This window comes from Zalophus californianus, chromosome 16 (genome assembly GCF_009762305.2).
Source record: "Zalophus californianus isolate mZalCal1 chromosome 16, mZalCal1.pri.v2, whole genome shotgun sequence".
Lineage (NCBI taxonomy): Eukaryota > Metazoa > Chordata > Mammalia > Carnivora > Otariidae > Zalophus > Zalophus californianus.
This window is the reverse complement of record NC_045610.1, coordinates 45,530,101-45,546,780: the sequence shown is the minus strand read 5'-3', so window position 1 is coordinate 45,546,780 and position 16,680 is coordinate 45,530,101. Positions and strand designations below refer to the sequence as shown.

At 58.1% G+C, this 16,680-nt stretch overlaps 2 protein-coding genes across 24 annotated transcripts in view; one reads left to right on the top strand and one right to left on the bottom strand.

Annotated features, from left to right (window-relative positions):
- KANSL1 (KAT8 regulatory NSL complex subunit 1) overlaps positions 1 to 3,842 on the top strand; it is a 180,245-nt gene extending 176,403 nt beyond the window's left edge. For all 7 annotated transcript variants that reach the window (XM_027625437.2, XM_027625442.2, XM_027625441.2 and 4 more), the window contains 4 exons: positions 313 to 370; positions 606 to 718; positions 1,494 to 1,746; positions 2,041 to 3,842. In XM_027625437.2, the coding sequence (XP_027481238.1) occupies positions 313 to 370; positions 606 to 718; positions 1,494 to 1,746; positions 2,041 to 2,268 (652 nt within the window). In that variant the 3' untranslated portion in view covers positions 2,269 to 3,842. The remainder of the gene's footprint in view (positions 1 to 312; positions 371 to 605; positions 719 to 1,493; positions 1,747 to 2,040) is intronic.
- A 4,896-nt stretch (positions 3,843 to 8,738) lies between these two features.
- MAPT (microtubule associated protein tau) overlaps positions 8,739 to 16,680 on the bottom strand; it is a 96,970-nt gene continuing 89,028 nt past the window's right edge. For all 17 annotated transcript variants that reach the window (XM_027626378.2, XM_027626380.2, XM_027626382.2 and 14 more), the window contains 3 exons: positions 14,105 to 14,186; positions 12,593 to 12,705; positions 8,739 to 9,225 (listed from right to left, as the gene is read on the bottom strand). In XM_027626378.2, the coding sequence (XP_027482179.1) occupies positions 9,010 to 9,225; positions 12,593 to 12,705; positions 14,105 to 14,186 (411 nt within the window). In that variant the 3' untranslated portion in view covers positions 8,739 to 9,009. The remainder of the gene's footprint in view (positions 9,226 to 12,592; positions 12,706 to 14,104; positions 14,187 to 16,680) is intronic.

Genomic DNA, 16,680 nt, shown 5'->3' with positions numbered 1-16,680 from the left:
AAATAGTGAGTTTGTTGTCCTCATCAAAACAGTATTTCACCTGTGAATCTTTATTTCCAGCTTTTGTTGACAACTTAGGAAATTGGGTAGATGGGTAGCAGTCTGCTGGTGTAAGCCGTTCCTTTGCCTGCATTTGCCCCAGTCTCACAGCGGCTGCCCGTGTCTGTCCTGTGTGGGGCCTCTCTCAGAGGCCACCGGGGCTGCCAGGGCAGAGGGCAGGGCCGTCCACAGGCGCCCAGCGCTCACCGTTTCGCAGACACACCCTGCCCGGCGGCCCTGCTCTCTCACAATTGTCCCTTTTTGATTTTGCAGCTGGCGGGAGGTCGATCTTCGGTCTCTGAAGGGGAGTCCTGACGAGGAAAATGAGGAGGTAAACAGCAGGGTCATTCTCTGCAGAGGGACATGCATGCACACATGCTCACGTGGTTGGGTGCACACACCCCAAGTGCCTCAAAAACCTGTGGGTGTCAGGTACAGGCTCACTGTGTTCCTGTCCTGATGGGAAAGAGCCTAGTAAGGGCTGGGGCTGGTTCTAAAATTGCTCCAGCCATACTTGGACTCGGCTTCCTGGAGGATGGGGGGCCAGTGAGGCTGGTCTCTTGCAGGTCGAGGACTTGTCCGACGCAGCCTTTGCCGCCCTTCATGCCAAATGTGAGGAGATGGAGAGGGCTCGGTGGCTGTGGACCACGAGTGTGCCACCCCAGCGGCGGGGCAGCAGGTGACGGGGCAGGCACAGGTCCCCTGGCCTGTGAAGGGAGGATGGGCGGGGGGTCGGGCACCGCGTCCGTGGGGTTGCTGCTGCCCCTCAGTCTCTGTGCATATCCATCTGCTGGTGCGGGTCGAGAACGCAGACATTCCCGGCTGTTCATTGGAACTCATGAGGGTATGAGGGTCATGTGGCTGGATCCTTGCTGAGCAGTGGGGTCGCTGTCCAGTTGTGGCAAACTTGCATGGTCTCCTGGGCTCTGGGTCGCGGCTGTCTGTGCCATTAGGGGGCCAATTGAAGGTTGTGGTGACTTAACTAGAGGAGCTTTGGAGGACTTAGGACAGTTTAACCCTCCTTGGGACTGGAATATGGGGGGTTGTGGTCCTGCTTGAAAGAACTGGAAGTTAAGTAGATGTAGGGCTCTTGTTTTTGCTTTTTTCCCCCCTCAGAGTCTAGAGGAATTTCCCTTCCCTGTGAATTCACTGGGCACTGTGCCAGAGATTAGCCCCTAGTCGGCATTAGTCGGCATTGTTCCACCGTGGCTTTTCTCGGGACGATAGGTGCACCCAGTTCTTGAGATTGTCGTATTGTGGGCCTGCCCCAGCACATAGCTGTGGGAGGGAACGAGGGGATTTATGGTTCCTGGGAAAGAAGTGTTCGTGTCCGTCTACCTCAGCTCCTTTGGTTGGGATGTTCTTGTCATGCCTCCTCCCCAGCCCCCCAAAATCAACCTTCAAGGAACCCCCTGTTCCCCGGGGCACTCAGATTTGCACTCCTTGGTGTCCAGGTCTTACAGGTCATCAGATGGCCGGACAACTCCCCAGCTGGGCAGTGCCAACCCCTCCACCCCCCAGCCCGCCTCCCCTGATGTCAGCAGTAGCCACTCTTTGCCGGAGTTCTCCCACGGTCAGTCCCCGAGGAGCCCCATCAGCCCGGAACTGCACTCGGCGCCCCTCACCCCTGTGGCTCGGGACGCACTCCGACACCTAGCCAGTGAAGACACCCGTTGTTCCACACCGGAGCTGGGGCTGGATGAACAGGTGGGGGCTGCAGCCTCTGCGTGGGGGTCGGCGGGGTTGGGGACGGAATGGGGAAGGGACCGTACCCGCTGAAGATGGGGCTGCATCTTATGCCTCCCCATCCCCATTTTAAAGGGGTTGCACTTAAAATCGACCTGAAGGGACCGTGGAACAGGTGCCCACTCCGAGGGGTCTTCCTGGACCACTCCAGGAACTCTCAAGGGACTAGTCTTGGACTAGTTTGGGGGGCAGGGCCTTGGGGCAGGATGTAGGCCAGGACTGGCTCCTCACTGCGGCAGTTTGTCTCCCCCACAGTCCGTCCAGCCGTGGGAACGGCGAACCTTCCCCTTGGCCTACAGCCCCCAGGCAGAGTGTGAGGACCAGCTGGATGCGCAGGAACGGGCAGCCCGCTGCACTCGGCGCACCTCAGGCAGCAAGACTGGCCGAGAGGCAGAGGTGGCCCCCACCTCACCTCCCGCTGTCCCCCTCAAGAGTCGGCATTTGGCGACAACGGTCACAGCTCAGCGTCCAACTCACAGATGAGCGGGAAACGAGAATCTAAACAGACTCACTAACTATTGGCATTAAAGCTTCAGAAATCTCTGCGTTTGATATTCAAACATCATATGCCGGAAATTTTCACAGTTTTTAGTGAATTTAAGGAATTTAGATTCTACTTTGGTATTTTTTTTTTTTTTTTTTTTTGATTTTTGTTTTGTTTTGGTTTTGGTTTCCATGTTTTGTTGTCACACACACCTGAGCACTTCCTCCAGTTGGCAAACAGAAGTTCAGGATAAGACCCTGCTGGCCTGGTCCTGGCACGTCCTCTGCACTGTTGAATCACTGGACTTAGCGATGTTAGATGATCCCCCCTCTCCTCGCACCCGTGGGCAGGGTGGACTGGCCAAGTGGGCACAGGGAGTGGAAAGCTCCAGCTCAGTGTGACCGCCCTCGGTTCACGTGAGGGAGAACAGTGTGCTCTGGGCTCCTCCCCTCGCCCCTCCCCTCCCATCAGTGGCTGGGTCCCCCTTGGCCATCTGTGCCAGAGCACCCCCGCCGGAGCCTCTTGGCCATAACTGCCGCCTGTTCTCACTGAGCTCTCAGTTGACAGAATGGCTTCCCCTTGTCATCCAGATCTTGGAGACCTAGTTTGGGTTTCCTCTGCATTCGGTCCTCTCTGTTTTGACTCCTTAACTGCAGTAACCTAGGCTGCGGCTGCTTAGGTCCCCAGCCTGCCCCTTCATGCCCTGTCTGCTCCCCGACACTATCCACACCCCTGTACACACCAGTCCTTCCACTTGGACGTTTTTACCACCTGTCCTCATCTGGGAAGGTAGGGTTAGGGCTACTTCACCTCTATTCCCACTGCTGTGCAAACTCGGGGGTCAGGGACACGAGCAGCCATCTCCCCCCGTATGATTCTGTTGTCACGGATGCATTTAGTCCCATTTCCTTCACATCCAGTCCCCTGTTGGTGTCAGGCCTCTCCCCTCCCACGCTCCCCTGGCCTGTGGAACGTTGTCTGGTCCTAGCTGTGGTCCCCATCGCTCCCTCACCACCCCCCTTGGTTAACCTTGTGCCTGTCTCATGTATGATCGCATCACCAAGAGGGGGGGCAATAAGGACTTCTTTATTTTTATTTTTATTTTTTTTTGCCATTTTGTAATCGTATAAAAATAGTAGACAAACTGCTTAATGGTTGGGGTTTTTTCACAATTTTCAACATTAGTGATTTTTTTTTTGATTCTGTTTGCAAGTTAAAGAGTTTGTCATTGTTTCTTTAAAAAACAATAATGCACCATATCCCTATGCATAAAGTGCTTCTTCTATTTATAAGGTTGAAAATTCTGAATAACCCTTTTAGCATTGTTAAAAAAAAAAAACAAAAACAAAAATGGAAAAAAAAACCTTGTATTTTGTAAATATTTTCTTTTCCTGCTTTGAGCTGTGTATTGGCAGCGAAACATGTAGCTGTCTTTGTTCTATAGAAATGCTTTTCTTCAGAGAAGCTGATCTTTGTTAATGTCTTGATTCTGTTCGCAAAGCACAGACTAGTGCTTAAAAAAAAAAAAAGGAAGGAAAAATTGAAAAAAAATAATAAAAAAAAAGTTACAGAATGTTGTGTTGCCAGGCTTTCCTTGACGTTGGATGGGCTCTGCATGGCGGTGGTGGTGGCGGCAGCCTAGGGCCCTGCTCTGCTGAGCAGTTCTCTGCGTGCCCGGACTGGCTCCAACCATTCGGGAGTCTCCACTGTGTCTCTGGCCACCTGGCAGGGTCACCTGATGGTCACTAGGGAGAGGCTGTCGGGGGAGGTAAGGGGTGCCTGGAGGATGGAATGTCTGTAGATAATCTTTTTGTTGGTTGTAAGTGATTGATCATCTCCTCTTGATGTGCCTTTCTCCAGGGAGACCAGCAGTGTGACATTTTCTCTCCTAAATGGCTAAATTCTAAACGGAGATTTCACCCCTCTCCATCGTTTTTTGTTGGGGTGTTTTTTTCCTCTCCCTGGGGTTGGGGTCAATGAGAATGTATGTTTTGTAACATTTTTCTGAGGTGGCTAAGTGCTGGATCCTCTCTGTGTAAGACAAGTAATCGGGCAGGCGTGATCCCTCTACTCTCCTTTCTCCCTTCTCCCGGCAGTCCTGGTGCTGGAGCCCGGGAAGCCCCGGCCCGGCAGGTCGCCGTGAGTGCGGAGGCATGAGTGCAGAGGCAGCGGGGCTCTGGCTGCCCTGTTGCTTCGGCGGCTACCGTGAGGAACGGCCGTGTGGGAGCGTCTGCCCGCAGGGGCTCAAGCAAGGGGGGTGGGGGGAAGAAAACGAGTCTCGTAATTTTGTATGAAGACCTAAGGGTTCCTTGTTAGGACATTGACCTAATTACTAAATAATACAACAGGTTACGGTTTTCTGTTTTGGTTTTCTCTGTGGCATTGCTGGGGGCTATCTGGGGTTCCGGTCCTGATGTAGCAGACCTCTTCCCCCACCTAAGTAAGGATCCAAAGGAGAGAGGAAGCTGCTCCGTAAGCCATTCACTCAGCTGACTGGCCAGCCTAGAGCCAGACAGAAGACTCTCTCCTCCACCTAGCCCAGCCTCGGCCGGTCGCAGTATGCGGGCGCACGTCTGACGGGCTCGGAGTGCAGCCTCAGAGGTCAGCCCCAGGGCTACTGCCCTTTGAGTTGGACCGGGATGGTTTGCGAGCAGCGCAGCAGAGTCGGAGAATCAACTCAGAATGAACAAGTCTGAGGACTCCTCTTGCACCTCCAGGGCCCTGCAGAGAGCTGCTAAATTCTGATGTCCAGGTTTTAGCAACCTTGACATTTCCTGTTCAGAGCCAAATTCTCAGGTTGGGAAAAGACTCGCAAATCCTACATCCTGAATCATTTTCTGCTTTGAATCCACGCATGGAGATCTTACTTAATCAGTAATAACTTTATTTCCAAATTCACTTTTACAGCAACAATCAGTGTAAATCATTTGTTAAAACACACAATACACCATAGGGACATTCACAGACAGGAAGCTAAGCTAAGATGGTTTCATGTCCCTCCCCCCACCCTCAAAATTACCGAAGAAATCGTGGGACTTGCAAGTGCCAGAAGTTGTCCTGCCGAACACTGCAAATTCACGGGGCGAAGTCCATTAGGAGGGGAGACTGGGCTGGTGCCCAGGGTAACCCTTTCCAAAGCTGAAGAGAAACCAGAAGTCTCGAAGCCTCAGACCCGTAGATGGGACAAGCTGACCACCTCCACCCTCGTCCCCACCTGTTGGCTTTACTTGGGGACAGAGATAAAAGACGGTGGAGGAGGAGCTCTTGGCAGCTGCCGGGAGGACGGGCTGCATGTCCGGAGCTGGTGGGAAAGGTGACACGGAGGGGCCAGCGCCTTAGATGGAAGGGTGCCAGGGCCTGTGGGAGGCAGGGCTGCGGGCCTAGGGGCCCCCGAGAGAGGGCAGCTGTTTGTCCAGGCTCCTCCACCAGCCTTGCTGCCGGCACCAGGCTGGGCGGGAGACAGGTGAGCCGGCAGCCTGCTGCCCTGGGGAACCCTGTCCGTGGAGAGGCGAGACCCCAGGGACCTCTAGCAATCGGCTGATCTGAAGAAAAGGGTTACAAGGCGGTTGAACTGCTGCCCTCCAAGACTTCCCTCTGCCCGCGGTAACTATCTTACAGGGTCCTCCCCCCTCCCCCCAGAAGCACGACAAGCAAACAGGATACAGTCTCCGCATTGAAGTCAAGTTAAATGGAACTACTGATAAGTTTAGTGGAGGGCTCGAAGGGACCAGGCAAACAGCACAGCCTGTCTGGGACGCCCGAGGGACACTGACTATGGAGGTGGGGGGGATGGGGGTGGCAGACTGCCCAGCCCTGGGGGGCTGGGGGAGGGGGATTGTCCTCATTCAGGGTCACAAGCCAGCATCCCTTTGCAGTCCCCCTGGCAGCACTGACCCTCCCACCCTAAACCATGATCTCTAGGCCACCCCCAATAGTCCGTCCCACCGGGGAGAGCCCAGAGCCCTCTAGCAAGGCCCTCAGAATAAGGTATGGAAGAGCAGGGCTCAGCAACTGCAGAAAGGGGCAGCCCGAGGCCCTGGCAGTGAGGAGGGGCCGCGTGTCCAAGGGCTACCAACCGTGAACTCCATTTCCCTTCTCTGCCTCAGGACCCTTCTAAGGACAGCTGGGACTCAAAGCGGTGGAGAGCCTCACGGTGGCCGGTTCTGGGCCCAGATGATTCCTTGCACGGAAACCCCGGCTGCAGAGGCGCCCGGCCCTGGACTCCCAGCAGCCCCCAGGGTTGCCGGAGCCTGGGCCCGAGGTTGCCGAATTTGTTTACAGTGATTCTCTACAAAGGCGGTTCCCTTTTCCCCCGTGGAGGCAGACGGGGCCCCGACCGCGGCTTTGGGCCACGTGTCTCCGACTCGTCAGCCCCCTGCAGTCGGGCAGCTCGGGCTCCCAGGGCTCCCCCGGCGCCGGCCGTCCGCGCAGGCGCGGGGACAGCTTGCGGTGGGACCCCAGGGTGAGGAGGGGCTGCGGGCCTCTCCCCGGCTGGCACTGGATTCCGAGACCCTCTCTCAGGGCTGCTGGGACCAGAGAGGGCCATCTTCCTGCGGCCAACCAGGCCGGCCGCGCTCTCCGCCCCGACAAAGGGAAGCCCCGGCGGGGCCGCGAGGGGGCGCCGTAGCTCCCGACCTTCCTCGGAGCGGAGGGTCCTCGGATGTCACAATCTGGTCTCGGTTGGGTCCCAGGTGCTGTGAAAGCCTTTCCAGTCCGGAGGCCCCAGCAGGGTGGAGCCACACTGGCCCCCTGGAGCCGAGCCCCAGTGTGTGGGGGGTGGGGGGGGGACATCTAGGACCCCCGCGGGGGTGGGTTAGAAACCTCTTCACAAGCATTTCCAGATACATGCGTCCTTTTTTTTTTTTTCCTTTTCATTATCATAGTCTGGTGAATCCAAGCATAAACAGATCCGACTACAAGGCGACAGGGTGCAGACGGGGAGGGAAAGGCGACGTCTATGTATATGTCAGCTGCTGCGGCAGGACAGACGGCACTGCTTCCAGCTGGGCAGGGGGACGAACCGTTTCCAAGGGGGGTGCTCCCCTTCCGGGGCGTCCGCATGGTCGGGGGAGGTCGGGCGGTGGCGGGGCTCTCTCAGAGGCTGGCGGTCACAAGCCTGGGCTCAAGTGGGGGGACATGGGGCGGGGGGGGGGGAGGCAGTGTGGTCCTGCCCTGGGGGCCTCGCCTGCCTGTCCAGGTGCCACCTCTGGAACCAGGACAGCCAACCCGCTGCCAGCTCAGCTCAGGAAGGGGGCCAGGCCCTCTGGGAGGAAAAGGCTCCCCGAGTAAACAAGGCAAAAACATCCTGGGTCATCGCTGAGCCCATCCTGGCCCACGTCTGTGAGGAGAGGTGGGGGTAAGGAACTGAGGAAGGTCGTCAGCTTCGTGGGGGCCGCACCAGCTGGTGAGTAGAACTTAAGCCAAGAGACCAAGGTCTCACCGTGTGCCCGGGCTTCGCCTTCACTCGCTCACACCCCGCAGAGGAGGGCAGGTGCCTCCCGTATCCAATGTCTGAGAAGGGCCGTGGTGAGGCTGGGGACTCGGGACAGCGTGACATAGGGAGGGGGACAGGCAGTGACTGGGCTCCGCACAGCAGACACACGGGCATGGCGGGGGGAGGGGGGACAGGTGGCTGCAGTGGCCGTGGGAGGGGCAGGAGGCTCAGGACCCACCTGCCGGACTCCCGCACGCGCCCGAGATGCCCGAGGCCCAGGCTTGGGAACAGGCGGATGCCCCCAAGAGGCACGAGTCCTTACAAAGAGAACTGGTTAGCCCTAAAGTCCCAGGTCGGTGAGGTGGCCAAAACCGTGGCTGCAGTTCCAACCTTCAGAACTCAATAAAGCGGGGTTTCCGTGGGGCCGAGGGAAGCCCCTCAGCTCAGGACCCCCACCCTGCAGGGAGGGAGAAAGAGGCCAGCACTGGGGACATCAAGGTTAGGCTTCTCTGAGGAAGTGATCGCAGGGTGCCACCCTCCCGCCAACCGTCCCTTCACGGTGTGGGAGGGACCGGAGCCCTTCTCCAGAGGGTGGCACCCTGGCCCGCAGCGGACCCCGGGCCACCAAGCACAGGAGGCTACTTGGTCCAAGTTTGCTGCGGGCGGCAGGGACAGTTGGCCCTTCCTGCTGCCCTTCCAGGCGGAGGACAGTGGCTCCTCCCCACCGAGCACCTCTCACCCCCTCCCACCTCTCCCTTCTGCCCTCTGCCCCCACCCCGCCCAGCCTCTCCTCTCCCCTCCCCTCCCCCCCGCCCCCACCCCCAACAAGGGTGACATCTGCCTGCGGCTCCAACATGGCACCCCGGTTTCAACTCCTTTGTTGCTGCCGCTGCCTCTGTGACACCCCCAGGATGGGGCAGAGCAGGGGCGCCCCCAGTCCCTTGGGATGCCCCAGAAGCAGCTTTCAGAGCCTCTCCTCCCTCTACTCAGAGGGGAAAAAAAAAGAATCAAAAGTAATTGCCCAAGGAAATGTTGGGTGTGGCCATCTTTTTAAATGTTTTTAAAAATATTTTATTGGTATGAGCCCACCCATCAATTTGGAAAGATGAAATTTGCTCTTTTGCCCCGTCACTGATTTTGAAGTCCCGAGCCAGAGCCGAGCGACAAAAGCAGGTTAAGTGATTAACCGATGAACCGGTCTGTGAGGAGCAGCTGGGGGAGGGCAGAGGGCGAAGGGCCAGATCAGTATTCTTTTTTTTTCCACACTCTCTCCTCTCCACGATTATTGACCGCCCCGGGGGCCTGATCACAAACCCTGCTTGGCCAGGGAGGCGGACACTTCGTCGGCTAGCGTGGCGAGCTGGGGCGAGTCTACCATGTCGATGCTGCCCGTGGAGGACACGTTGCTGAGGTGCCGCGGAGACGTGTCCCCGGACACCACAGGCGACTTGTACACGATCTCTGCCCCGTGGTCGGTCTTGGCTTTGGCATTCTCCCGGAAGGTCAGCTTGTGGGTTTCAATCTGCAAGAGAGGAGGCGAGGGAGGGCGAGTGAAGCCACAGAAAGGCAGGCAAGCCCGGCCCGCCCACGGGCCCCGGGTGGGAGGGAGCCGTGGTGGTGGCGGTGGGGGCTGTGTGATCACCTTCCCGGAGGGGGCACCTGCGCACGGCTCGCACGTCACCTGCCTGCCGGCCACCCGCTTCCCTTCTCCGGACGCAGTGACCGGCGTTCGTTTCTTGTGTGTCCTTCCAGAGATGCCCACACGTGCACAAGTACGTGGGATGTAGGAAGTGTGTCCGTATATTTAATACACACAGTGACAATATCCACACGCTTTACGCTTCGGTGTTTCGACCTAATACCTTCCTTTATCGGCACCCGGTTTCCCCGATGTGTGCTGCCGGCGGCGTGGATTCCGTTGCCCTGTACCAAAATGCACCTGCTCCCCAGGCTGTCCCCACCTTTGCCTATCACAAAGAGCGCTGTGTCTGAACACCCGCGAGTGCACAGCATTTCACACGCGGGGAAATGTATCCTCAGAGCAGAATGGCTGGTAGGTCAAAAGGCATGTGCATTTGATTTATAGACACTAACAAGTTGCAAATGAAAGTGTGAAGGATGGGGCGCCTGGGTGGCTCAGTCGGTGAAGCGTCTGCCTTCGGCTCAGGTCATGATCCCAGGGTCCTGGGATCAAGCCCCGCATCGGGCTCCCTGCTCGTCGGGGGGTCTGCTTCTCCGTCTACCCACCCCCCCTCCCCGCTTGTGCTCGCTCTCTCTCAAATAAATAAATACAATCTTTAAAAAAAATAATAAAAAGCATGAAGGAGGAGCCGGAGAGGCGTAAGGGACATCCCCAGAGTCACTGCTGGCTGGCGATGAGCCACACACATTCCTCCCCCTCGCTGGTGATGGGGGGTTTGGAGGTGGCAGCAGCTGTGGGCAGCCCTAAAAGTGGGCTAGAAATCCTGACGTGAGGAAGTCCTTTTTCAAGTACAGAGACGATGACATAGCCAGGAGTCCAGAGGTCTTTGCTCCACAGGATGCCTGGGACACCCAAAGCATTTGCTAGAGATGTGAGCAGTTCGTAATAATTCCGGATAAGCCCTGAAGTGGTGGACACAGGAATTCCCTACTCTTTTGGACCCTGGAACCGTTGTGCATCCGGTGAAGCCAGGAAAATGTACACACAGGCAGGCAGGCGCTTACCCACCCACAATTCTTCCACGTGATTTCAGGAGTCCGTGGACCATGGGGTGAAGAGTCCCCGTTGCAGGGGGCTTGAATGTGGGTGTAACGAGAAACCAGGCTCCCATGTAAGCTCTACGCTTATTTTGTCCATTTTGGTGCAGTGCTTTGCAAAAAGAGCCCTTCGGTATCACCGCATTCGAAAGGCCGTGGGGACGTGAGCTTTGATAAGAGCATTAGTGTTGGTGCCTTGTAGAAAAAAGTGATAGGGTCCTGGAAATGTCCCCAAATCTCCCAAACTGGAAGCAGCGCTGGCGGCAGGGGTCTTGTGCTCCACTACGCGTCAGCAGTTCTGCTCATCATGTCAGGACGAGGGGGACCAAATACGAGGGGACTGTCTGGGATCACGACACTGTCTTCTGGGGGGTGGGCAGGCCCACCCTTTCTGAGCCGGCACAGAGGTGAGTTAAAACGGAAGTTCACACTCAGGCCTGACTCTGACTCACATTCTTAGATGGCTACAAAGTACCAGGAACCTTCTAGAACATGGTCTCATGTGGGTCTCCCCACCACCCTGGGATGTGGATATTTCCGTCCATTTTGCTGATGGAGAAATGAGCCGAGAGCACTTGCCCATCCTGCCCAGGGTCACACCTCCAAGCAGAGTCAAACCCAGAGCTTTGCTCAGGACATAGAAGCTTCCAGAGATGGGCGGAGACCTTCCCTCACCCAGGGAGTCAGCAATGCCCAGGCCTTAAACCAGGAAGGGGACTGGTGACAGAAGCTAGCAGAGCCGCTGGGCTTTTGCCGAGAACCTTCTCCACAGCCCCAGAGAACTGGGCCCTTCCTCACTTCCCCTGAGGCACACAGCCTCCAGGACCCTCTCTGACGAGGGACCCAGGGACAGAGAAGTATTCCTGCACCTCGGAAGCCGAGTTTCGGGAACCTCTTCCGGTCCACCTTGGGGTCGGGGGGGGGGACCGCATGGGGCACCGTGGGGAGCCAGAGAGCACACGGCCATCCAAGGGCCCATACCCTGTCGTCCGCCCCAGCCCCCCCACCCTTCAGGGAGCTCATCTGGGGGTCAGGTGTGTCCCCAGGCCTGAGTCTGCAGCCTCTGCTTTAAGCTATCCCAGGAGGTGCTTCTCCAAAACTGCACTGTTGGGCTTTCACCTCCAACACAACATGGGGTATGTCTATCGAGAAGGCCGGGCGATGAGCCAGACCGGGGGCAGGGGGGCTCCGATTGGCCCTGGGGGCTCCCCATTGCCGCCCCGCCCAGCGTGCTGTGCCGGCTGCCACTTCCAACCAGCCGGGCCACCTCGGGCAGCACCCTTTCTCATGCTGGGTCAGGTCTCAAGAGTCTGTGCCCATTCTGGAACCCCCCCTGCTCCTCCCACCACAGCTCTGTCAGCCGCTGGGAGGCACCACAAACTGGTAGATGAGCCATTTCCAGAATTTCATGGCAGGCGTGGGTGGGAACCCCCCAGAGGGCACTTTGGCTGCAGTTCTGCAAAAGAGGAAACGTGCAGCCACGAGCCCACGTCCTGTGATGAGCCCAGAGGGAGCCTGCTCAGGGCCACACGCACCCCCGTGTCTCCCTCCCCCGTGCTCACACAGTGAGACCCGGAGGCTCAAGACCCTGCGGGGGTCGCCGAGATCCTCGGACCGGCAGCCTCCCCGTGGACGTTTCCATGCCAGACAGGCAGGGGCTCCGCCCGAACCTGGATTTCAGCAGCACTGTTTTGCTCTAACTGCCTAGTGACCCATTTAGAAAATCAGGTTGTGTTCCCATGACTTGTTCGTGGTGGGCTGGGGTGGGCTCTGGGGCTGGCTACCTCCTTTTGCGGATGCTTGCCAACCACGGGGCCGAGTGCTGTCACCGAGGACAGCGGTTCTCACCTGTAACTGCCCGGCAGAATCACCTGGGGGCTTTAGAAGTTCCAGGTGCCCAGGTGGCACCTGAGACCCATCAGAGTCTCCAGGTCGGGCCCGGGCATCAAATCTGGTAAAGCTCCCAGGTGACCGCAACGGGCAGCGAAGGTCGAGACTCACGGTCCTGGGGGTTGCTGAGAATCCACATCAAGCCGATCAAGACAGGCCCCCCCAGCTTTCCTCCCCTGGAAAACTGGACCAGGCTTGTCCACCCCACTCCATTCACAGCTACATCCAAATGCAGCCTCCCCCTGCCCTGCCCCCTTTACCTTTTTATTCCCTCCGCCAGGGACATGGGTGATGTTGTCCAGGGACCCGATCTTCGACTGGACTCTGTCCTTGAAGTCCAGCTTCTCAGATTTTACTTCCACCTGGCCACCCCCTGAAACACAATGCACACAGGGCACCGCGCCTTGAAGGAGGGTGGAGCACGTGACGCCAGGCAGACGCCAGTCTCTCCGAGTAGGTAAAACTATCCTTCATTTAGAAGGTGCGCTGGGCCCAAGTAAGCCCTTCCAGAGGGCTTCACAACTGTTTGCTCCATCTCTCTCATCAAGGTGTGCATCCAATATTTGCTCAACAAACACTTCCTTTTTCTTTAATGCACAGGTCAATGACAGCTCAGTCCGGGAGGAACGGTTCCACACTCTAAACTGGTTGACTTCCAAAAAGTGAAGTCCTTCTATGTCAACATCCTGTAAGGCACAGCCCTGCGAGATCTCGGAATGAAACTAAATGGCAAAATGCACCCTAACCGAGGAAGGGGCCTGACCCTTCTCCCTCCTCCGACACTAGGTGCCGAGCCCAAGCATGGGGGACACAGCCTGAGGAAGAGACAAACAGCATTCCTTTCTGGAGAAAGGATAAAGCCACCCAAGAAAGCTGCTCCCAGCATGGTAGGATGATGACACCAGGTGAGGGATGGTTTTCACTGGGAGAGACTAAACCCCCACGACATGTCCCAGTGAAGCCAGAACCTGATGAGACACATTCGGGACTATGTTTCTGCCAACCTTCTCCCCCCACGGGAACACTTCAAGTAAAGATTCTGCTCGGAAATCGGGCTTAAGGCAGAAGCCCCTGCTCTGGACTCCCAGGCAGGAGTTAAGATTCTAGATCAGCGCTGGACAATACAGTAACCACCAGCCACGTGTAGCTACTCAAATTTTAATTAAAAAAAAATTCATTTCGTCAACTGCACTAGCCACATTTCCAGTGTTCAACAGCCACACGTGGTTGGTGGCTACCATACTGGACAGAGCAGGTCGAGAATATTCCCATCACTGCAGAGAGAAATCTGCAGATAGCTCTGGTTTCTACACGGTGTGGGACGGGGAGGAGAAAGGTAAGCATGGCAGAGCGCCAACAGTATTTTCTGTTAAAGTCACAGCAGGAGCATGGCAATGGCTGGTGAAGTGTCGCCCCTCCACCCCCGCCATGTCGGCCAGGGACCAAACTGGAACAATCCACAAGCCAGCCTCCGGGAGCCAGATGAGGCCCTCCCCCAGCTCCAGAGGCCCTACGTGCACCCGCTCCGAGAACCACGAGTTAGGATTTAGGCCCAGCATCTGCCCTCTGTCCTCGCTTTGCCTTGGCCAGGATGGCGCCTGGCTGAGGAGCGAGACAGGGCAGCCACCCCTCCAGGGGCCCAGCAAGTCCCAACTCCAACACTCCCCTTGCCAGCCCGTCCCCTGCATCCTTCCCAGCCACTTCAGGAGAAGCCCCCCGCCACCCGTGGCCGGTCCTGCCCTCCCCCCCTTCCCGCCTTCTGCAAGGGCTACCTGGTTTATGATGGATGTTGCCTAATGAGCCACACTTGGAGGTCACCTTGCTCAGGTCCACTGGTTTGTACACTATTTGCACCTGGAGGTGAGAGAGGATGAGCAAGAGACAAAGAATAAAACAGGATGATTTCACTGTGGGCGGAACACCATGAAAAGCAGCTGTGTCAATCAGATCAGGCCCTGCTGGGGACAGTGCTTCCTGTTGCCCCAAGGAACACACCCTCGCCATGGTGGGAAAATGTACCGTTGGACTTCTGCCGACCCTGCCCCGCGGGGAGTCGGGTCGTCACAAAGTAACTGTGGGACTGGAGTGCCCTCCGTCCCTCAGGGGTAAACAGGGAGACTCTGTCATGGGGCAGGGCCCGCACCGCTGGTTTCGGTCCCTCTTCCCTGACATGACACGGACATCACATTCAGTGGGGACAAAGCAAGAAGGGATCAGCACGATCCATTTGTGCCACATTTAGAAAATCTTGTTGGAAAAGCAAGGAAGCTAGGTCTGCTGGTCACTGGGCCTCAGAGAGGAGCGGGCAGAGCAGGGTTGATGGGTGGGCTTTCTCCCAGAACAGCCTCCCACCAACCCTAGCCCCACAGCGAGCACGGTGACAGCAAGCGGGACCCAGAGCCATCTGGCAACTCGGTGGGAAGAGCCAGCCAGCACCTGGACACACAGTGTCCTGGACATTTCGGTTCTGTATCCCAGGGAGCAAAGCGACAGGAGCTGGGCAGGCAGCACAGAGGAACCCGCTGGGACACACACAGGTAGGGGAGACCTCAGGGCTCTTCAGAACCAGCCGAGGGCCCAGCATGTGGCTTGGCCACACCGCCCACCCTCCAGAGGGGGTGACAGCCCCCCAGTGGCCCACCAATCCCAGCTCAAGACCCAGCTCCCTGGAAGGGGCACATCCACAGGCTCCGCCCCCCCCACCTCGGCCGCATAGGCATGGCTGGGGGGGGGGTCCCTGGATGGCCACTGATGGACACTTCCCAGAGCCTCCAGCAGCCACCTGTGTGAGCCACCTGTGGGTACAAGCGGCCAGTCACCATGGAGTGGAGAGTTGGCTCCTACTCTCTGCCCCCGGAGTGACCCAGGAGATAGATGGCCTGGAGCCAAAGAGCCAGAAAAAGGGGGACATCAACTCCTGTCTAAATCATCTGGAACAATTCCAAATTAATGAAAATCATGCTGGCATTTGCCATTTATTGATGGAGAGTTGAGGCCGAGAGGTGCCCATGGGCTGTGTGGGGGAGGCAGCCCGCGCCTGTGAGGGTGAGCAGGTGGGGAAGGAACGATTCTGAGGGCATCGGCCTGGGAGACAGCGCGTGCTGCGCGGGGCGCCGAGAGGCGGGGAAGGGGCTGTGGGGCTTCTCCTGGCATGAGGGAGAGGGAAGTCAATGCTGTGAGCCAGCCTTCCTTCTTTCCCCTCAGCCCGGACGAGGGAACAGGGAGTGGAGGGGAGGCGTGGAGAAGGAGCAATCTGGATCCGCAGAGGGAAAAGTATTGCTTGAGGGCGGGAGCCAGGGCAGGGGAGGTCAGGCAGACTGGAGGCTGGGGGAGGGAGGCCAGGCCCTGGAGAGGAGCCCAGAGCCAGCCAGGAGGCGGAGAGGATCCCGAGATGGACAAGGAGCACGGTCTGCCTGCTGGGAAGTCACCACCAGGCTCAGGAAGGGAGAGCAGCCAGCCAGAGGCTGGGGCCCAGGCCAGTGGTCTAGCGCCCCCAGAACACCTGGAACTGCTTGGAGCCCCCCAGCCACCTTCCACCAGGAGAAGCGCTTTCTGTGAAGGCTCCTGCTGCAAAGGACCATGCTCAGGGCCAGCCTGAGAAATCCTGGGCCTCCCAGGTCCTATAGGCTGGCTGTAGACGGGCAGAGAGCGCAGGCCAGACGGGTGTGTGTGTGTGTGTGTGCGTGTGCGCGCGCACTCGCCCCCGAGGAAGTCCCCTGATGCCCTGGGCATTGCCAACAGCCATGGGAAGCTACTGTCTCCCCAAAACTCATACCTGGAGGAGCGGTCTGCCGGCTGCGGCCCCCTGGACCCCACAGACTCGGCCTGCCCCGCACACCCGCCACCAGCGACCAGACCGGCGTCACAGCAGAGAGCACGTGGCCTTCCTCCTCGGCCAGAGCCCGTGACACCAGAGCACCAGGAGTCAAAGCTGACACAGCCACCCGCGCTCCACCTGGAGCCCGGGGGGCATGGCTGGTCCCCACACCTTCTCTTGGCTTCTGCGAGCAGTGGGATGGGAGAGCGGGGACCGGGGACACAAAGGGGACACGGAGCAGGCACCGGTGGGGAAGCGTTACCGAAGCGCATGCAGCAGCGGGAAAGCACACGCTAGTCCCGGGCACAAGTGGCGGGATCCAGGTGCTCAGCAGCACATTGCAAGAATAAACCTGGCGGGGCGGGGGGGGGGGGGGGGGGGGGGGGGCGGGCTGGATGCAGGGGTGCGGGCCCGGGCTGGGCATGTTCTGGAGGGAAAGCCTGCCCGGGGCTACCACGTTCCCCCTGGCACCACCAGCTGGGAGTGAGATCCCTGCTCTCAGAAACCGTCCCCCACTCGGGGCAGGGGAGG